Source organism: Podarcis pityusensis, assembly GCF_964106645.2.
Source record: "Podarcis pityusensis genome assembly, chromosome: 8".
NCBI classification, from domain to species: Eukaryota; Metazoa; Chordata; class Lepidosauria; order Squamata; family Lacertidae; genus Podarcis; species Podarcis pityusensis.
Genome location: NC_138033.1, coordinates 11680026 through 11701549, shown reverse-complemented (window position 1 = coordinate 11701549; position 21524 = coordinate 11680026). Strand labels below are relative to the sequence as shown.

Here is a 21524-nt window from a genome sequence, read left to right as displayed (position 1 = left end):
ACTGCACAGCAGCTTGAGATACCCCCCATTTTCCCAGGAGTGGCGCAAATTCTTAATTGAGTTTGTAAAGTGCTGAGCTCCTGAGAGGCATTCCAGAAGTGTACATTAGCATCAAGCTGCAGAGAAACACTCTTGGGCTTCAGCGCCACCGTCAAAGTCACAGTTAAGGCTGAGGTGGCAGTTTTATTCCAAATTCCCATGTTTTAAATCATTCATAAACTTCAGGGAGGAAAAAGCCCTTGGGGCTAACCCACAACTCATGCAGTCTCTAAGTGTTGTTTTATTTTTTTTTAAAGGAACAGATTTGAGGGTTGCATAAAAAAATAAAGATGGAATGTTGAAACAGGTAAAAGTACTTTATTTACGCAACAGTTAAATTCTGGAACGTGCTCCCACAGGAGGCAGTGATGGTCACCAAATAGGATGCCTTTAAGAGAGGGCTGGACAAATTCATGGAAGCTATCAATGGGTACTAACTATGATGGTTATGCTGTCTCTAGGTGGAGAAAGTAACGCTTCTGAACAAGTTACTGGAAACTGCAGGAGCGCTCCTGCTCGAATCCTGCTTGCTGATTTTCCAAAGGCAACTGTTAGAGATGTCAAACTAGATGGGCCACTGGCCTGATCCAGCTGGCTCTTCTTATCCACCCCAGAATTGCAGCGGGAATATAAAGACCAGGAAGCAGAGGTAAAGAGAGAAACACACCACTCTCCCAGTTAACTTTTTATTTCAAATCAAGTTCATATCCAACCGCCATATTCTCCAAATTAACACCAGGCTACAGAATATTTGTGTTGCCTATAGCTCTCATTGAGTAAATTTCTCACATTTAAGCAGTTTGCCATCAGGGAAGTCTGGGGCAAGGGCATCACAAGCTAAAATTAACATCTCAGTTCCAACACCTACCAGAATGTCAAACGGTCAGTCAAGACCTAAAAGCGAGTTGTCAGCAGCGAGTGTAAGAACAGTGGCAAAAGAGAATTCATTTTCTGATGAGGGGTTTAATCCAATAAAAAATTGCACTGGAAAGGCAGGGCAAAGGTACCCACTTTAATAAAATTTGGCAACTGTTTTCATCAAACAAGCATAAGTTTTCCATATGGAATACACAAGACGCAAATCAGAGGGTTGTGAACTGATTACAGAATCTTCTGCTTTCTAACCAATTAAATTTTTATTTTCAAATCACCAAAACCTCACTATTGAAGGATATGTATAAGAACTTTCAGAAAGGCCATCTTTTAATATTTTTTCTACCTTGGAACCAAAATAGCTAAAAAAATAAATAAAAGAAGAGTGTGCCCTTACTAGCAGCTCTAACGAATTAAAGTTCGCTCTCACCAATTAAAATTGACCCACAACAGCAAGAGCTTTAGTTTATTAATCTAGCAATTAAAGACTGCATCCCTAATCTGAATGAACTGTACTTGAGCACAGAGTATTTCTCAGGGAGGCAGTGCTTTTTTTAAAGGCAGTAATTATATCCACACTTGCATATAAATTTTTTACATATAGCTGCAGCTGCCCATGTAAGCGGGGATATTTGCAGCTGGCATGACGTTTTCGTCCTGAAGATTTTAGTCCTCATTGTTTCGAAGAAAGGTTTGAAATGGTGGTTTATGTTATGAAATGGTAGGCAGTTTATGTGGTCAAGATTCAGATACTACAAAAAAGACTGGAGGGTGCGCAGGGAGTAAGGTGGGAGAAGTGAAGCCTTCAGAAAAACACACGCAACATCAGTAAATAAAGGACTTTATTTCTGAACTGCAATTCACTTTAATGTTTCTTGTTTGCAGCTGCCACCTAGAAAAGAAGAGAGAAAAAGGTCTGCATTTTGGTGGGGAAACCATGCAAGACTTACATTTAGTCCAACTTTCTGCACATGTTTTGGACTGCAACTCCCATCAGCCATAGTCAGCACTGTCAATGGCAGGGATGATGGAGTTATACTCCAAAACATCTGGAAAACACCAAGGTGGGAAAGCTGCTGATCTTTGGCAGGGGAAAAGGCACAACTCAATGTTACATAGCACCATGACATGCTTCCTGTCATGTCTGTGGAGTGCAGCGGGTTGGGCTAAATGACCACTGGGACCCCTTCCAACTCTACAATTCTATGAAGAAAGGCATAATCCATTGGCCTGAACACTGACAGTTTATATAGATGGCACATAAAACAGCCTAGGAGGAGCTGGGTTCTACATACGCATTTTGGTCTACATCACCCACAGCTTCTGGATGAGAAATCCATGCCTCCTTACAGAACGCAAGGCTTGCCCCTTCAGAATTATATAACGATAAATTCAGTCACCAACTGAACTCGGCTAACTAGCAGCTGAACTGGAATTCCTTCAACGTGCTCTTTTTTATATGGAGCGCTGTAATTTTGAAAGAACCGATAAGAGAAAATTTCAAGATACTCAGATTCACAGTCTAGCTCAACCGCTAGAAATGAGAGACATCTATCAACTCTGTGTGATTTTTCATTCTGGTACTTGCTTGGACATGCTGCACTTAATAACTTCTATGTATTTGTAAAGGCAACCGTTTGCAAGGAATAATTCATCCACAGTACATTGTAAATGTCAACAGAGAGCTAGTTAATGCAACATCATTCAGGCACTTTATCTGATGGCACTGGGGCTGTTAAAAAGAGTTTTATTGGGGAGAGATTATCAAGTAAATTTTTAAGGAACAAATCTAAAGCTGCGGAGATCTACACAACACAGCTCTTTCTAATGAGTTTTGAAGAGAGGCAGGCTGCTAGGGATTCGCTTTATGCCACAGCAGAACTTTTGCTGAAATGATCTCGCAAGTTGTTGATCCTAACTCACTCACTCTCTGTTCAATTTTCCTTTCGTTGTGAAGCATTTCAAGTAAGATAGTGCAATTCTTTAAGTAATAGAAACACTTTCAAGCCAAAGCAACTGGGGGGGAAATTATGATTCATTTCCAGCATTCCTTCTCCTACCCTGCAACCGAGAACAGTTTTTTGTGGCAGAAACAGAAGATGCTTCTAGTATCTTAAAGCCTCTTGCATTTATTTCAGAATGTGATTTCCTAAACAACAGCAGAATTTAAAAATTTGTATTGTTGTTTTCCTTTTCCTTAACTGTTTGACTGTAAAACCACATTGGAAAGGCATATGCCAAAAAGCAACCCTAAAATATTTTAAATAAAACTTATGCAACAGGCACTTTTGCAAAAATACTCTACAAAATTAAGTGATCTGCAAATTTTTACACAATCTAGCCTGCCCACGTTGAACAGGTTATTTTTCTGTGCCTTGAAAAGGGGGGGGTGGGACTTTAAAAAAATGTCCAGGTTGGTTCCCTGAATAGAATTCTAACGGCTTGCAGGCAGGGAGCTATTTACAAGAATGCTTTATGGTGCCACAAGGCTTTTCCTTGGTGTTGCTGCAACAGACTAACACGGCTACTCTTGTAGAAATGATTCATGTGAAAAAAAGGTTACCTGTCCTGCAATCCTGTCCAGATCTCGTTGCCCCTGAGGAGTAAGTTTGCGACCTCTGAAAGAAAGCAGTGACCAGTATCAGCATTTTTAGAAAGGCAATTCTGTCGCTACTGTGGGCAATTCTCTGCCCTAGTTACCATCACCCAGCAGATTTATGATCTTTTTCAAGGAACGTGTACAACCTCACCCCATAGCCCTAAATGCCCCACATAAATATACTAGGCTTCAGCACCTTCCAATAGGCAATGCAGCACATAACTAATCCACACATGAAAGTATGGATCGATGGAACCTTTAGTGAACATAAGGCTTCTCCTTGATGAAACCAAGGGTGCACCTAGTCCAGCAATTCTGATCATTGGTTAGTCAGAGGCTTCCTGGTGGCCAAATCATAGGGCACCAAAGGTCATGGCCACCTTCTGCTGTTTTCCCAAGCAACTAATACTGAGTGATAACACTGCCTCTGAACATGAAGGCTCTATGCAGCCATCATGAGTAATATAAGCAAGTTCTGATGAATGGACCTCTGTATGTTGTCAGCTGTGGCACGTTATGGGTTGTAGGCAATTCTACTCCTACTCAAAGTAGACTCACTGAAGTCAATGGACACGACGTGTTAGGCTTGTTGATTTCAGAGATCCTACTCCAAGTAAAAATGTGTTGAGTACAACCTGAAGTTTTTGCAAGTGGGGCAGGCGGCCATGATACCCTGCAGCAGTTTTCTCCCTTACAGGTGTAATTCTTGGGCTACCAAGTCGCACAAGTTCTCTGCGTCCTTTTGGTACCGAGACTCACCCATCTTGGTCTTTCTCCACCATTTTGAGCCCTTCTAAAGCCTGCAGCACTCTCCTAGCAACGCTCTTGGAGCCTCTGCTGAAGTGGCTGGGCATTACGCCGTTGCGCTGGCGGCCCCCGTAGATCTTGGTCATGGAGCCGACTCCGGCACCACCACGGAGATACAGATGGCGAGCTGTGGATGCTGCAAACAAACCAAAACACAAACAACACATCACTTCCTGACTCTTCTTCCTGTTTATTTCAATCAAAACATTTTGTCTTTGCCTTCCTACACCAGATACAGCCGCAAAGTAAGTTTTCTATACACTGACTGACCCGTTATAAAAACCCTCCTGGTTCAAAAGGTTGCCTTGCACACCACTCATGTTTTTACTCACAGGAATAGGGTACTCCACGCTTCTCAAACCTGGTGCCCTTCAGATGTCTCCGAGAAAGCCTTCCACCATTCCTAACCATCAGCTGTGCTGGCTGGAGCTGAAACAGGTTTGTAGCTCCAAGTATCTGGAGGGCACTGATCTGAAGAAGGCTGGTGTACTTATTTGAGCAGTGTGATATACGAGCCGAGAACTCCCAATTCCAGCTGGGGAACATCTCCAGAATGAGAAGCCAAAGTCTCTGAGCTCACACTAAGTTGGCTGCATGCTTGAATGCATTACTCCCGTTAAAGAAGGAAGGAACCACACAAAAGTAGCCAACAGTAGCATGCGAACTGTTAATGAGCACAATAGTTGTCAGCCTAAGATCATCTAGCTGGAGGAACCTTAGCCAAACACAGTGTGGCAACTCCAGAGAAACAACAGAGCACCATACTGTTAATATCACTTGAGAACAAGAAATGGTGTAAAAACCCCAATTTAGACCTAGAACAGGACTACAGGGTAGTGCAGAATGTAGCACGGAGGGCAGAGCACTTTTCACCGCCATGGCTGCTTTTGTACAGAGCCACCTGCTTTGTCCTTTGAGGCCACCGTTCAAGCAGACAAAAACAGACACAGCCTAAGGCCATATTGCCGCAAGGCAACCTCTCAAGCCTTCATTTTGCTAAAACAGTTACAGCAGCAAGACAACATCTGGGAATACGGCACTTAATAGACATCACTGCGGTAGTGCTGCGAGAGAAAAGCACATTGGACTTTAGAGCTTCCCTGTAAATCATCGCCACAGTGGAGGGGCATTTAGAAAGCGAGACATGAAAAGATAGATAATTGGTTTGCGTTATTTACCATGAATACAAACAGATGTGTGCATTTGAGAAGGCATTCTAGCGACATGTGAATGAACAGTGCAAGATCTCCACAAAGAGCAACTCTAAAGCTCTCCAACTGTTGCTAGGAGCTGCCTAAAGTCAGGAACAAAACTATCTTGGGCCTTGGGGGGCAGCGGGAAGAAAACCAAGACAGATTGCTTGGCCGGCTACCAACACTTGTTTGTGTCTTCCTCCTTCTATGGGCAAGCAAATCAAAAGGCACATGACTTGAGCCTGTGAAAAATCGCACTGCCTCAGCACCCAGCACTGACAGAGATTGGGTGCTGTGAGGTGGCAAGACCTCTAGTAACAATCCTGAGAAGATCAGGAGAGCTGGAAAAAGAAGTAAAAGCAAGCAATTGATTCATGTCTTTAGAACCCCAGTAACTTGCTCTTAATGAAACATGTAAATGCTGCATAATGTCTATCCGATGTGTCATCTATCTAAGTAGGCGTGGCTAGCACAGGGGAGCTAATAATGCACCATCACAAGCACACAGTTAACTATTCATGGTCTACATCAGGGAAGACACACTCGCCCTATCAATTAAAATAGTAAATGGTTTTCTTTTATGGTGCCGAGAGGGCTCATTTCCTTGAGCAGAACACTAGCTATCCCCCAAGAAGTTGTCATCTCCAAACTCCCCCTAACTGCACACCAAACTCAAGCATTTTCAACTATGCTGGATAAAGAGGCATGAGGAATTTTAAGGATTATTGGGATAATGACACTAAGCTACACATGTTAACTGTATTTGCTCATATCCACTCTTTGTCCTACATGTCTCACTCTCCATGTTATCCCTCTTATTGTAAGCTCCTTGGAGGCAGTGACCCATTTTCACTTATAAAATGCCTATAAAGTACCATGTGCATTGATGCTGCTGCTAATAATGTACGTGAACTGCTTCAAGCACTTACATTTTGCTGTATAAATGGCAAGCATTACCATTAGCTGTATATAATCAACGTAATTTGCATCTCATTTTCATGAAGTTGTCAGGTGCCAAACCAGTGAGTTAATGCACTGCACTTATCCTACAACATTCTCATTCCAAAAGTGGTGCCCTTAATAGATCTGAGTGGCAGGATCTATCTTGGTCCCTCTGATGCAATATGCAACGCAACACTTATGCAGACAATCATGGATTGTTAAAAACAATTATGAACTTTGTTCTTAAAAAGTAAGACGTTGCACCATATTTGCATGTTACTATATCTGCCCAGTTCCTTACCAGCTCTGGTGTAGAACCAGTTCTCATCATATGGAGCTAGTTCCTTGTGCTTGGCTAGCTTGACTGTGTCCACCCATTCAGGTACTTTCAGTTTACCTGACCTGCAAGAACAATTCAAACACCAGTTATCACCATACAAATAAGCAGCAGTAATTTTATTTCAGCCAAGCTATCACTTTTGCTCAAAGGGCTCGTCACCAGAAGACAAGTGCTCAAACCCATGCCTCACTGAACTATCATTTGCTAGATCCTCACATGTTCTGCATGAACAGCTTCCAGCCTTAAGACTTCACTTGACTGGGGCAATTCCATCAAGCTGCAGCAAATGGGAGGCAAAAAGAGATGAGGGGTGTCCAGTCCCTCCTCCCTAGTCACCTGCCACCTTGTAACAAATAACTGGTACCTAAGTTTGCATATTTCCCACTCCCTCCCAATTAACTTTCCTTTTGTGTCATGTCTAAGGGCAGCCTAAGGGCAGGGTCCTGTCTTGTTTTTACTGATGTGAAAACCACTTTAAGAGTCCCTTTTGGCTTAAGAGTGGGGCAACTTAAAAAAAAACCATACCTCTGAAAGAATGAATGAAAGAGAGAGAGAAAGAACTGTTCTAAACCAGGGACCTTCTGTATGCAAGACAGATGCTCTACCACTGAGCTATGGATGTTCCCCGCACCTGAATCAAAGGAGGAACTCTCTCCTGTTGTGAATAAAGGAGAAAGGCCTCTTCTAAGGCAGCGCCAATAGCTTTTGTATTTGAAACCACCACTTATGAAACCAGCAGAGTCACTATTCCTTAGTCAAATCCTCAAAGGACTGTTCTGACCCTAAAACGTCTTCCTACAAACATAACCATATAAAAATAAAAGCTAATTAGTCGATGTACATGCTGCCAGGTCGGTGAATGGGATACAACTGCTACCCAGGACTTGATCTTGCAAAAGAATGCTGATTAGGCTTGAATTAAGAGACTTGATTAGCTGAAGTTGCCCACCGGCATTCTCTGTACAACAGCAAGCAAGGCCGGGGGGGGGGGGGAGAGGCCAGAATCGCAGTGGTCTATCATGACTGCTTCCCCCTGACCAGGTGCCCTCTCCTGCAGTCTGCTGCGTTTGAGTGTATTTGAAGATGTGTAGCTGATATTGGCAGAAAACTTGGAATAAGCCTGACCAAACACAGGCTAGAATCTCTTCTTTGAAGACCTATTCATGTGTCAGCGAAGAGCCATCCTGTAGAGCTGTTTTGAGTGGTCAGGGGTCTCTCACACGTAGGCCCACATGAAAACGTGGACCACTCAATGGCCCACTGTGAACTATTTGCTCAAGCACTTTGCTGACAAAATTGCTCAGATCTGTCCTGACTTGGATGCTATAACTGATACGAGTCCAGTGTTAATGGATACTTTTCAAGTTATATAGCCTGGAAATGTGAGAGCTACCACATGTGTGCTAGATCTTTGCCCTATCTGGCTCATCAAAAGGGCCAACGGCAGACTGGCTGAAGGCAGTGGTTATAGTGACCCTATTGAAAAAGTCCTCCCTGAATTCCACTTTACCGGATAATTATTGGCCAGCCTCCAATATCCTATTTTGGGGTAAGCTATTAGAATGTGTGGTTTCAGGGTTTACAGTAATCTGGATTACTGTAACACACTCTACCATGGGGCTGCCTTTGAAAAGTGCTCGGAAATGTCCATTGGCTCTAAGAGCTGAAGCTAGATTGTTGAGACTGGTTATACTAGGAACAACTCCACTGGCTATTGGTCTATTTCTGGGCACAATTCAAAGTGCTGGTTATCCCCTGTAAAGCCCCACATAGCTTATGTCCAAAGTACCTGAAAGACAGTATTCCCTCATGTGAACCTGCCTGGGTTTTGAGATCTTTTGAGAAGGCTCTTCTTTCTGTCCCGCCACAATCTCAGGCATGCTTGGTGGGGATGCAGGAGGCGGACTTCTCGGTGGCTGCTCTGACTTTGGAACTCCCTCCCTAGAGAAGCTAGGCTGGCTCCCTCCTTGCTGTCAACAATTCCAACAGTCCTTCGGGAATTAACTGCTTTTAATGAAAGGGTGGGCTGGTGCTGTGCTGCTTTTATTGTAATTACTGGTATGTTTTAAACAGATTTTATATATGTTGCATATAGTTTCAATTATATCAGTGTTTAATTCTATTTTTAATTATTGGTTTTTCTATGTTTTAAAGAGTTATTGTTTTTATCTGTAAACTGCCTTGAATCCAATCATGAAAAAAGGCAGGTTATAAACAATCAGAATAATAAAAATAAAGCTGTGACCGTAAAACAGAACCCAGGGCAGGGCTAGGCAGATGAGAAATGGATGAGAACCGAGTCTGTTCTTAATGGTTCCATTTGAGTTCTAGTACCTCCAAGTGCACAGGCTGCTACCATGAACAAAATCAAGAGAAGACAACACCCACCCTGGATCTGGAGTTTGGATGGAGGAACAAAGAGCAAGTTTAGCCTTTGTCCCATTAGTGTCTCTGTTTTATCCCTGCTTTTCTTCTATTTATTTGAAAGTTTATCATCCAACTTGTTTGTTGCCACAAGACTGCCAAAGCAAAGCACAATCTACCTTAAAACTATCTAAAAACTAACACATACTCTCTACCTTGTGAAGAAAACACAGTCAGATACAACTAAGTGATGAACAGCTGCATCTACAGTCACACCCAGGAACGAAGCAAATGATGCATCTGTGCTCAGGACAAAAGATGGCCTGGACAACTGCACTTCCACTTACAGATCCCACAAGGCATGCTTAAGACTACATTTAGATTGACTAAAACCTGAACAGATAAAAGGGTATCACTGATTAAATGAGCAAGTCACTGTTTATTTTTTAAAGTTTAGTTTTACTTGGGGGGGGGGGAACTCCCTTATCACATACACACTTCAAGCATTGTGTCTGCCAAGACTCATGAATGTATAAACCTCAAAACAAATGTCCTGTTCCTAAAGGGATATTTGCTGAAATCAGGAACCCCAGCCGTCCACAAGATGCCATCTATCCACACTGCAAAGCTTTCAATGGCTTCAGGTTCTTATTCGCAATCCTCATTCTGGCACAACTAGCTGCACCTAAGCACCCTTTTAAAATTATGTTACTAGACAGAGTGCTCCATTAGATGAGCCATCACTACACCAAAGGAAGCATTTCCTTATGTTTGGCTAAGTGTTGCACTCTTAGCACAGTAAAGACATACATACATACACACACAAAGCAATTAGCAGAAGAGGGCAGGTAGGCTGTGCTCCCTTCTTTTTAACTAACAAGTGCAGTTAATCCCCTTATCAAATCCATGGGTCTAGCTCTTAACTGCCAATTCATTTTTCAGGCAACTTACTTTTTGAGGAAGGCTGCAAGGGCCCTCACAAATTCCTGCTGGTTCACGTCTTTTACGGTTACTCCAGGCATCTACAGAAGAGAGGGGTGGGGGAAGCAGCAAAGACCAGTATGCATTAATGCCAGTTCAGGAGCAGGGGGAACTCCCAATACACCCAGTTGGGCAGTATTAAGACCAAGCAAAGTCATGGCAAGCTTTTGAGTTGGGGGGGGGGAACCCTACCTGAAGTGCTCACCTTTGGGAAGTTTAACCAGAGCTGAAAGGAGGCACATTTTGACCTCTGTAACCATCCCAAGGACCAATGGAAGGCTGCCTCCCAGGAAGAACATTATGGCAAAAATCACAACAAACCTGGCCCCATCCACCAGCCAGAGAAGGAACAGCTGCAAGAGAAGTATTTTCTGACCTCTGCTACAGGTCAGGAATTCAAGAGCTATAGGGCATCAAGGCAATATCCATCAAACTCCATCAATCTGCATTTGCTCCTACACTTGCATTTCCTTCACATTCTTTTCCATTTGTACCACATCTATCAAATTCTGACCTGCAGCTTAGAATATGGTTGGTGGTTCATACTTACTGAAGTATTTATACATATTTAGGCCAAGGTGCTTTGTGCATTTTACTCTGCAGCACACCATATAACCCAACGACAACTTTATTATCAACAATAATGCTATTTTATTTTTTATTTTTGTTTACAGTGGATGAAGGCTGCAGCAGGGAGAACATTTCTAGTTTTGAAATGCCTACAGGTTTCTTGTCCAATGTATATTCTAGTTTAAGGCTCCTTTGCCATTTACGAAGCATTTTTACGAAACAGAGTAATAACAATTACATTCTCCCCTTTTAAATCTTCTCCAACCAAGGCCCATTTTTATTTTTGTTATCTCTTCCATAGCTGTGGATCAATGGGGAACAAAAACCTTTTAACAAATTTTATAACAGCAGGCTTTACTTCCAAGTAAACATAGAGAATTAAACAAGGCGGCTGGAGTCCTGTGCAAAACTTTACTTAGGAGTAGGCTCCACTGAAAGCAGAGGGAACGAATTCTAAGAAACCATACACACTATTTCACCATGTATTTCTTTTAGCCTGTTCTAAGCTTGGGAAATGTAATAAATATGTATAGGACAGAAAGAAGTTTCTTTTCCTTGTGCCCATGGGAATAACGCAAAGCACATTTTAAACTTGACGCGCAATTTGGAAAACGGAACATTGCTATCGCAATAATACAGAAATTTTCTTCGCCTTGTGCCCAAAGCACATTTTAAAGTTGACGTGGCGATTTGGGGGGGAAATGTATACTTTATTATGGCTTTGGTAACGAGAACACGGGGCTTTTAGCGCAAGCCAGGCCCCCGTCTCTCCTCTTCCGCCTCATGAGACATGGAAGCCGGCTCCCCGCGCGCCTCCTGGAAGAGCATCCCCGGCCTGGAAGAGCTCTTGGCCCAGCGGGACGGGAGACGCCAGGCCAGGCGCACCAGGGGCGGCGGGAGACTGGGCCGCCAGCCTTCGGGCGCGCCGAAAGCCCTTCCCCGAAAGGACCCAGGCCTACCCACCACGCTCCCCGAGGCCGCTCACCGTGCTCCTGCCGCTGCGCTCCAGGAAAAAAAGAGAGCGAGAGGGGTTACCCACCCGCTACTCACAAGGGCTCCGGGCGTCGCGAGGTTCTGTAAGCCAATAGTGGGCCGCGAGACTTGGGGCGCCCAATCACCGCGGCGCGCGGGAGGAGCATACACCGCCTTTGAGTTCTAACCCCCACACGCACACCTCAGCGGCGGAAGCGGAAGCTGCGGAAGCGGATTGTATTTCGCCCACAAAAGGGCGGAAGTTGATCTAGCCCGGTTTCCATCGTTCGCCTCGTGAGTAATTTGGGGGGCGGGGTGTTAGAATCTCACTTTTTCTTTTGACTTGAGCGTTGATTGGTGCTTTATAGAGGAAACAGGTTTGCAGGTGATACAGGTTATTGCTTTTATTATTAATAATAATATACATTTGTTGAGATTTTTTTTGGAGGATAAAGTTTGTATAAATTATAAGCTAAAATAAATAAATATAAAAATTATAACAACAGACGAAATAAGGCGATTTTTTAAATAATGGTGTTTCCACAACAAGCTAAAAGTGTTTTGAAATCTTATGACCACAATATTAATATATTAGCCGAAGTTTTTAAGGTGCTCACAAGCCTCTTTGTTAACCTGGTTGCTAGGGAAGTAATTAAAACTACCGTTACAACTGCCAAAACCACCTTGGAACCCCATTCAAAACGTGTGCCAGGGGGCTTAAAGGTAAAGGTACCCCTGCTCATTCGGGCCAGTCTTGCCAGACTCTAGGGTTGTGCGCTCATCTCACTCTATAGGCCGGGAGCCAGCGCTGTCCGCAGACACTTCCGGGTCACGTGGCCAGCGTGACAAGCTGCACCTGGCGAGCCAGCGCAGCACACGGAACGCCGTTTACCTTCCCGCTGGTAAGCGGTCCCTATTTATCTATTCGCACCCGGGGGTGCTTTCGAACTGCTAGGTTGGCAGGCGCTGGGACCGAATGACGGGAGCGCACCCCGCCGTGGGGATTCGAACCGCCAACCATGCAATCGGCAAGTCCTAGGCGCTGAGGTTTTACCCACAGCGCCACCCGCGTTCCCGCCAGGTGGCTTATGTACTCTTAAAGAATTCTTGCATCGCCTTCCCATAGCAGAAAATATACAGATTTTTATTCAGCTATACTTCTTTGCCTATATAGTTAATATTTCTGGCTTTAATAGTGCTATCTACCAATTTGCTTAGGCAGGTTAGGCTTAATGGGTTTCCCTGCTTCTCTTGGGATGCTTTTTTAAAAATGGTGTTGCCAAAGGACTGAAAGGAATTTGCATAGTTTTGTTGGAAATGCGACACTCTTATGGGATTCTTGGCTATGTGTCATCCAAAGCCAGTTAGTTGCTAATTTTTACTCTCTCCATTAACCATACTGCTTCATCTCTTTGTTACCTGTATTTGAGTTCTTCAGACATTCTTCCAGAAAAAAAAAGTGGTCAAGCATTTGTGTGTGTGCAACCTTTGCAGTGAAGACTGATGCAAAGAATTAATTTGGTTTTCCTGTGGTCTGCCTGTACTCCATCACCATTTACAACTTTTTTGAGTGACAATACATTTATTACTCTGGTGCCTTCTTGGACTTGTAGACTACAAATTACAAAAGGCACAAAAGCTTTTGGAATGTCTGTTGTACACATTTCAAATAATCTCCAAATGTTCTGAAGAGATTTGGTTCTTCTGACCTTTCCTTTTCAATTAATGCATTCATTTTTAAAGAAGATTCTTGAAATTGCAGGCCTTAGAGGCTAGAGGAAATTTGAGCATCTGCATAGGTTTTTACCTAGTCTAGTCTGACTAGCTTCTACCTAGTCAGTCTTCTATTCATCTGCAGTTGATAAACAACTTCAAGGCCACTGCTTTCCCTTATTGTTCTTTAAACTGGACAGACATTTAAATAGAGAATTTATGCCCCCCTTAATCTGGTCCAATCCAAGACCAGCCCTACCATGCAGCAGGGAGAAGCAACATGCTTCAGCCTGGATAGCTCAATTGGTTAGGGCATGGTGCTGATAACACCAAGATTGCAAGTTTGATCCCTGAATGGGCAGCTGTGTATTCCTGCACTGCAGGGAATTGAACTAGATGATCCTCAGGGTCCCTTTCAACTCTACAGTTCTATGATTCTGTGATTTGTGTAGCACCAGGGCTTCTCCCCCGCCCCCCCCCAGCCGGAACTCGCCAGAATTCAGTTCCAACAACTCTCCGGTTGCCATTCCAAGAGAAAGAGGAAAGTGTTCATTGTGAGTTCTTGTACCTCTTTTTCCAGAGGGAAAGGGCACTTGGGCTCTACTCCAGGTAGCAAAATGTTTTGGATCGGCACAGGTCCCCTCAAAATACAGGCAAGACCACAAGAAAATAAGACTGGCCAGTTCCATTTGTTTTTTTATACCCCATTACAACATAGACTTGCTGCTGCTGCTGCTGCTGCTGCTGCTGCTGCTGCTGCTGCTAATAATAATAATAATAATAATAATAGAGGTGGCAATTCTCATGAGGAGGAAACTTTATCACACACAGATAACCCTGGACTGAAATTATTCGTGGACTGGAGACTGGAGATTGCAGAAGCACCCTGGGCATCACGAGAACCAACAATCAATAACTGAAACCAGCTTTCTCTCATACCTGCTCCTTCCAAATTTTCCATGGTTCTTTTCCTTCTTGACTATTTTACCTCCATAGATAAAAAGTGAGGTTTATTGCGCCAAGTTTTAAACAGAATCAATTTCATTAGCTTAATTTAAGGTTCTAAAAATACCGGGGGCCGAGCCACAGTCTTTGTTTAAATAATGGGTTTATCGACAGTTCCTGATGTCCATTATGTGCTTTAATGCCGCAATATTCAATAGCTCTCTGCAGTTCAGCTCCCTCATTTTCAATAATTGCTTTGTGGGTGGAAGCGATTTTCCTATTGCTGTCTTAAGTGGGCCTCTCTCAATTGCACTTAGCTGATGGTGCCCAAAGGTAGAGGAGACGCACAGAGGGGGGGAGGCGAGGGACAAAGGAGAATTGGGCTCCTCTTGTGCCTTTAAATGTTCACATCACACAGAAGAGGAAATTTCACCAGGTACCAGCTTTTCCCACTCTGGTTCGATAAGCTGCACCTGACAAAAATTCTTTCAGCTTCACCGTAATTAAAGGCTCTTATTAAAGTCTTGTCTTCATTGGCTTATTCAGAGGCCGCATCGCTGCTGGGCATTGTCAGGTCTGCCACACAGGAAGGACCTCACGGTCAATTCCCAGTGCCCTCTGGCCCTGCTCCTCCTGCTTTCCTGCTCTCTAAGGAAACAAAGAAGGAGGAAGAGCCTCAACCTTGCCTTGCTCTCTCCTCCTGGGCAGTGGTGTAGATTGGACCAAGGGGACAGGCAGGGACGTAGTTATGGATGGTGATTGGTGGGTAGAGCTGGCCCTACCAGGGGGGCAGAGTGTAGCAACCGCTTCAGGGGGCAAATGCTGAAGGGTGGTCAGTGGTTAGAGCTGTGTGGACTGCCCCACATGCCCTCAGGCTGCATACTGGCTGCATACACACTGCACAGTTAAAGCACATACCACAAAAAATCCTGGGACCTAAGGCATTGCATGCACACATGCACATGGTGCTTTCCCATTTTTCTTTCCAATTGGCATTCAACAAGTGACTGGTGAATCTGGCAATTTCGGTTTCTCACTTTTCCACTCTTTAAGAATCAGTTCTCCACATTTCTACATCATTCTCCTCTCTATATTTACATCTTCATGAAAATCGACAGCAATTTAATGTGAATTTCTCCTAATACACACATCTCTGGATGCAATTTTGCCCAGCAAAGACATTTTTCTAAAGCAATTCCCTTACATAATACATTTTTTGCAATATGCATTTTTATACACACTTTACCCTGGCATATACATTTTTGTACACATTGCTGGGCTGGAGAACTGCAAACTCCGAGAAGTGCAGGTTTCAAAGGACAGCTGCTTCAGTGAACAGATTGTTTCAGAAAATGCAAATTAGGTAGGTTTGCCTATAAATGCAAACTGAACCGAATCTCTCCCATGCCCAGCATTCTGCATATTGTGGCTACTGATTAAGTCTAGTCCACATTGGGCTGGTTTTGGAGTTTTTTGCCCAGATTGTTGGTGGTGGTTTGCTTGTTTGCTTTTAGCAAAAAAAGTCATTCTGTAAAACCTCAAAAGAGTTCCCCTGAGCATATTAATAGCTCGCCTCCTGTTTCTCAGGCTGCCTACATACTAACAATTACTGTGCACTCACTGCAGTTCGTGCTGGATTTTTAATCTTGTCTTGGCAGAACCTGCATCCAAAATGCCTATGTATCCTGTTGTTTGGCATCTATCGGTCTTGGGGAAACAATGGAGGAGTTCATCTTTGGGGGCGAGGTCAAACTCTTTGACATTTGCAGTGCCTACTCTGGCTGTAGAGGCCGGTGCAGGAGTGACATGTTTTGTTGCAGCTGGGGCAGGTGAAGGCATCCAGTTGTGCTGCTGCAGATGCACCATGGTGTTTCACAGTCAAATCGTGTACCCACAGCAGTGACCAGAGGAGAAATGACCACTGGGACTGTACTTCGTTATAAAAGGCTGCTGTTGGCTGTGTTGTTTCTCAAACCAGCTTCACACCAACTGGAGTCATAGAATCATAGAATTGTAGAGTTGGAAGGGACCCTGTGAATCACCTAGTCCATCCCCCTGTAATGTAGGAATAGGTACTTGTCTATCCCATATGGGGATCAAACCTGCAACCTTGGCATTATCAGCACCACACTCTAACCTACTTAGCTATCCAGGCATACTATAAGTCCTTGAAGCCATTCCCAATTTGTCTGTAGCCAAGGTGAGAACACCTTTGCAAAGGGTAACGTGAACCCGCCCTCATTGGACCTGTTTTTGGCTCTGTTGTTGTCGGCACTCACCACCTTAGTCTGCTATTAGAAGGAGTGGCTCTCTGTCCTCCTTCAGGCCTGGGGATGGACTTTGGGGTTGGGACAAAAGCAAGCCTTCAGCCTGGGCCAGTGCAGAACACGGTGGAGGAATACACATCGGAGGGCTAGCCCAAAGTCTTTCTTCCTCAGGGCATAAACTAGTGGGTTGGCCAAGGAATTCAGGTGGGAGAGCAACACAGCCAGGCGGTTCAGTGACTCATAGCGCCGGCAGTCAGGGCACAATAGCTGGACACAGTAAATGACATGCAGCGGGATCCAGCAAATGCAAAAGACGCCCACCAAGAGGAAGAGGGTGCGGGCCATCTGCAACTCCCTTTTCTTGCCTGGCCAAGGAGCCTGGGACTGGAAGTGGCCGCGGACTACCCGGAAGAGGTCAGCATAGATGCCCAACATGGCGGCCAAGGGCAGCAGGGTGCAGATCAGGAAGTTAAAATAGACCACGTACTCGGGGCTGAAAATGGAGGTGAAGGAACAGAGGCCCAGGTGTCCGCTGTGGATCTCAGAGTAGCTGAGGTTCTCTTGGTGTGGATAGACCTTGGAGAGGAAGCCTCCGTAAGGCAGGTCGCGGGCGATGATGACAAAGGCCGTCCTCTCGGAAGGGAAGCTGAAAGGCAGCGTCTTGTTGCTGGTCTCCACATAGTGCTGGAAGCTGTTCCAGCCCATCATTGGTGAGAGACCTATCAGCAGAGACAGCAGCCAGCAGAAGATCACAATGATCACCATCCCTCCCTTCTTCACGTGCACGGCGTAGCTGTCCAGAAAATAATCCTTGTGAGTGTCATGTGACTATGGAGTCAGGTGTCATTTGTCTACAGTCAACAAACAAGTGTTGCCTCCATTAGTAGCTCTTCCATTGCTACTCTAATCACATCGTCTAAAAACATTCTTTAGACAAGGCTACCCAGATGCTTAGAAAGTCAGGGTAATTTTAACCTGTTTTAGTATTTTTACTTTTGTCTTTTTTAAAGTACGGCTGTAATTTTTTCTTGATTTTACTGTTTTTATCTTTTTGTAAACTGCTTTGAGGGTTTTCTTTTTACAGTCAAGTCGTGTATAAATTTTATGAAATGAAATAATTATATATTCTCACATTGATTTTGAACTGTATTTTTACTGCTTCTTTTATTTCTTGCGTTTTATTGTTACAAGTGGAATTCTATGCAATGCAAATGGTAACACAGTAAAATACAAAATGAGAAATAAAAGTAGCAATAAAAACGCAATTACAAAGCAGATAGCATCGAGCACAATACATTGCCATTGCTACAACTGGCAGAAAAATCATTTGAGTGGTCCACCAGAACCATCAGCGATTTTCAGATGGTCCATGGAAGAAAAAAGGTTGGGAACCACTAGCATAAATGATGCACCAGCATTTGCAGAACCCCTAAGGAGTTGATCATGTGCATAGATGTTGCTGGCTCACATGCACTCACTCAGTTTCACAGGCTGGATGCTGAAGAAAGAGCCTTTGGCTTACCTGTTGGGCAGCTTGATCTTCAGGTGGGCGTTGATGGCAATGACCAGCAGGAGGAGGATGGAGAACTGGGTGGTGACCAGTGGGAAGCAAGTGAGGAAAAGACAGGTGTAGAAACAGAGGACATACTCCATGCTGAGTACCATTGAGAAGGGGATGGCCAGGGCTCCCACACCAAGGTCGGCCACTGCCAGGCACACGATCAGGTAGTTGGTGATGCATCTCAGCTCCTTGTGCAGGTAGACAGTGGCACAAACCAGCAGGTTGATGGAGATAATGGCCACCGCCAGGACCCCTTCAAGAACGAAGAAACCAAAATACATGTCCATGAAGGTTGTTGTTATTGTAAACGGCCTTTCACCGGACAGCACAGTAATTCTGTTGTCCCTGCAGAAGAAGGTCCCCCTTCAGCAGAATGGTTCCCACCAGGAACCAGGCATGGGACAGTTTCTTCTCTTTGATCTACATGGAACATCAAGGATCCACGTTCAGAAATCATTCTCTGTGTGTCTTATGACACATCCATCCCTTATGTGGCAGTCTCAGCTCTGCCCTGCTATCGATAATCTGAACCTGTCTCTGTTTGCTGAGTGTTCTACTAGCAAACAGATCAGATCAGCCCAGGCACAATATGGCTTTTTATGTGGATCATTTAATGCTCGTGGATTAGGGAAGCACGTCTCTCAGGTAAGGCAATCAATGCGAGAGCTTAAATGAAATGGGATGTGCGGAAGCAGTGGCAATACAAGCCACACACACACACACAAATGTATTACAGATGGGAATTATCAGAGCTTCTCATAGCATCACAGCATGGTAGAGTTGGAAGGGACCATGAGGGTCATCGAGTCCAACCCCCTACAATGCAGGAATCCTTTTGCCTGATGTGGGGCTCAAACCCACAACCCTGAGATTAAGAGGCTCACGCTCTACCGACTGAGCTATCTCTTTTAAAATTTAGAATACCCACAAATCCAAAGCTCCAGGCATCCACACTTCAAATGTATCCTATGGGAAATGTAGAGTGGAGTCTCCCATCCTCGCAGATGGCTCTTAGCTTTCGGATTTCACGTGTTCATTCACACAGACACACACACATATTTATGTATGTTTACGTTCCCCAACCAGCAGTGTGTGTGTGTGTGTGTGTGTGTGTGTGTGTGTGTGTGTGTGTAACACATTTTGGCAACTGTGTTATGTACTGAGTTGAATAGGATCCAAAATGCAGCAGTCTGATTGGTCCTAGAACAATGCAGCAGTATGATTGGTCTGCAGGAGCCACCCAATCCAGCTCCAGATGGAAGTGAATCCACAACCTGATTGGCCTACAGGAGAATTCCGGAATTAGCCAATCACGTGCAGCCCATTGTGTAAATAATGTATATAAAGCAGATACTTTGAGGGGACTTTCATTCCTCCTCACCACTATGAGCTGAAGAAAGAGCATGAAATCCACTCTCGACTCGTGAGTATATTTCAAACTGCTTTTACAGTTACCCTGTAAACAGGGTTGGAAGGAGCTAGTTTATTATTTATTTTATATATCACACTGTAACTGCAAGGAGCTTGAAGGCAGCGTACACGCTTCTCCCCTTTCTCATGTTTTATCCTCACAACAACCCTGAGGTAGGTTAGGTAGAGATTACGATGACTGGCCCAAGGTCGCCTGGTGAGCTTTGTGGCCAAATGGGGATTCGAATCCTGATCTCTCAGGCCCCAGGTTAAGTACTGCACTACACTGTCTCAGTTGTGGGAACTGATCCTGATTAGGAATTAGGAACCTAGGAAGCTGCCTTCTATAGAGTCAGACCTTTGGTCTGGCTAACTTAGTATTCCCTGCACTGACTTGCTGTGGCTCTCCAGGGTCTCAGGTGAGAAAACTGAACCAGGGGTCTTCTGCATGCAAGTCAGAAGCGCTGCCACTAAGCTGCTTCCCATTAACTTTTCCTGGCTTTTGTCACCCTCCCCACCAATTGCATTTCCGCAAAGGTCACACCATCCTGGTTGTTGGGGGTAATCTTTGATGCCTCCCTTTCTATGGAGGCGCAGGTTACAGCTACAACAAAGGCGGCATTTTTCCATCTCCGCTGCGCTAAGCAGTTGGTCCCTTACCTCTCTTGCCTTGATCTCGCCACTGTGATCCATGCAATGGTCACCTCCAAGCTTGATTATTATAACTCACTCTACGTGGGGCTGCCCTTGAAACTGACCCAGAAACTCCAGCAGGTGCAGAATGCCGTAGCGAGACTCCTTACCGGGTCCCTGCTGTGGGATCACATTCACCCAGTGCTATACCAGCTGCACTGGCTCCCGGTGGAGTACAGGATCAGGTTTAAGGTGCTGGTTTTAACCTTTAAAGCCCTATACGAACTAGGACCCTCGTACTTACGGGACCGCCTCTCCTAGCATGTCCCACGGAGGACCTTACGGTCTGCTAACAACACCACCTTGAAGATCCTGGGCCCCAGGGAAATTAGACTGGCCTCGACTAGAGCCAGGGCCTTTTTGGCCGTGGCCCCGGCCTGGTGGAACGCTCACGCACATGAGACCAGGGCCCTGCGGGATTTGACATCTTTCTGCAGGGCCTGCAAGACGGAGCTGTTCCGCCAGGCCTTGGGGGGTGCAGTTTGACTTACTTTCCTTTGTATAAAACAAGCCCGAAGGAGGCCCCCAACCCGCTCACGGGTCCTTGTATGATCAGTGGAAACAATTGGTCCTGACAATTATTAACCACTCTCAATTCCACCCTGATAATTGCCACCTACCCAAATTTTAACTTGTCTGAATTAATTTTAAGATGTATTTTAATTACGTAATTGATGTCTGTTTTTATGCTTATTGTGTTGTTTTTATGATGTTAGCCACTCTGAGCCTGACCTTGACCAGGATACAAATAAAACAATATTATTAAATTTATTATTATTGTTCGCACCAGCTCTCCTCACTCACTGCTGCTCCCTTGCCCGACTCCATCCAGCCTTTTCTCTCCCCCAGGTATGACTGCCAGCTTCCTTCTCTTTACCTCTCTACCTCATTGCTTCTTCTCTTGCCCATGGTCTTTCCCTGCCTGCCTTTGTTGCTGCTGCTTCTGTTACCTCCCCTCCATCATCAACCCCATTGTTGTCCTTAAAGGTAAAGGTAAAGGGATCCCTGACCATTAGATCCAGTCGTGGACGACTCTGGGGTTGCGGCGCTCATCTCGCTTTATTGGCCGAGGGAGCCGGCATACAGCTTCCATTTTTTTAAAAAAATAATTTTTATTAAAGTTTTGAACAACAAAGAAAGAAAAGAAAAACATACACAATACATATCTCAAAAAGAAGATAACGAAAACACAAAAAAAACCAAGATTCAACAATAAAGAACAAAAAACATAACAATTAAAAACAATATCTCTTTT

The 21524-nt window shown here is 44.5% G+C and overlaps 2 protein-coding genes and 1 long non-coding RNA gene across 7 annotated transcripts in view; 1 reads left to right on the top strand and 2 right to left on the bottom strand.

The window, feature by feature from the left end:
• Positions 1-14860, top strand: part of LOC308484594 — a 92020-nt gene extending 77160 nt beyond the window's left edge. The window contains exons 2-3 of the long non-coding RNA XR_013990023.1: positions 12393-12582; positions 14225-14860. This is a non-coding gene — a long non-coding RNA (uncharacterized lncRNA). The remainder of the gene's footprint in view (positions 1-12392; positions 12583-14224) is intronic.
• Positions 1738-11779, bottom strand: RPS19 (ribosomal protein S19). Of its 2 annotated transcripts, none has more exons than XM_081019508.1 (6): positions 11694-11779; positions 10109-10179; positions 6755-6855; positions 4271-4454; positions 3476-3530; positions 1738-1804 (listed from the first exon to the last, which is right to left on the bottom strand). In XM_081019508.1, exons 2-6 carry the CDS (start codon positions 10177-10179, stop codon positions 1778-1780), a joined length of 438 nt encoding a protein of 145 aa, XP_080875634.1. In that variant the 5' UTR covers positions 11694-11779; the 3' UTR covers positions 1738-1777. The 2 variants fall into 2 exon arrangements, with proteins under 2 accessions (XP_080875634.1, XP_080875635.1); XM_081019509.1 differs by having other exon boundaries at positions 11672-11696.
• Positions 14861-15176: 316 nt separating the features above from the next.
• Positions 15177-21298, bottom strand: LOC308484302 (adenosine receptor A1-like). 4 transcript variants are annotated; one of them, XM_081019120.1, is made up of 3 exons: positions 19095-21298; positions 18128-18586; positions 15177-17398 (listed from the first exon to the last, which is right to left on the bottom strand). In XM_081019120.1, exons 2-3 carry the CDS (start codon positions 18451-18453, stop codon positions 16660-16662), a joined length of 1065 nt encoding a protein of 354 aa, XP_080875246.1. In that variant the 5' UTR covers positions 18454-18586; positions 19095-21298; the 3' UTR covers positions 15177-16659. The 4 variants fall into 4 exon arrangements, with proteins under 4 accessions (XP_080875246.1, XP_080875247.1, XP_080875248.1 ...); XM_081019121.1 differs by having other exon boundaries at positions 18128-18419; XM_081019122.1 differs by lacking the exon at positions 19095-21298 and having other exon boundaries at positions 15177-16393; positions 17093-17398; positions 18128-18938.
• Between the last annotated feature and the right edge of the window lie 226 nt (positions 21299-21524).

Bases quoted from the DNA above. Each gene is read 5' to 3' on its own strand.
- LOC308484302 (XM_081019120.1), bottom strand. From the start codon at position 18,453: ATGGACATGTATTTTGGTTTCTTCGTTCTTGAAGGGGTCCTGGCGGTG. The intron at 17,399-18,127 runs GTAAGCCAAAGG...TTTTCTGGACAG, and splicing joins AAGATCAAGCTGCCCAACAG to CTACGCCGTGCACGTGAAGA.
- RPS19 (XM_081019508.1), bottom strand. From the start codon at position 10,179: ATGCCTGGAGTAACCGTAAAAGACGTGAACCAGCAGGAATTTGTGAGG. The intron at 4,455-6,754 runs GTAAGGAACTGG...GTTTGTTTGCAG, and splicing joins CTGGTTCTACACCAGAGCTG to CATCCACAGCTCGCCATCTG. The intron at 3,531-4,270 runs GTGAGTCTCGGT...GCTTTCTTTCAG, and splicing joins GTGGAGAAAGACCAAGATGG to AGGTCGCAAACTTACTCCTC.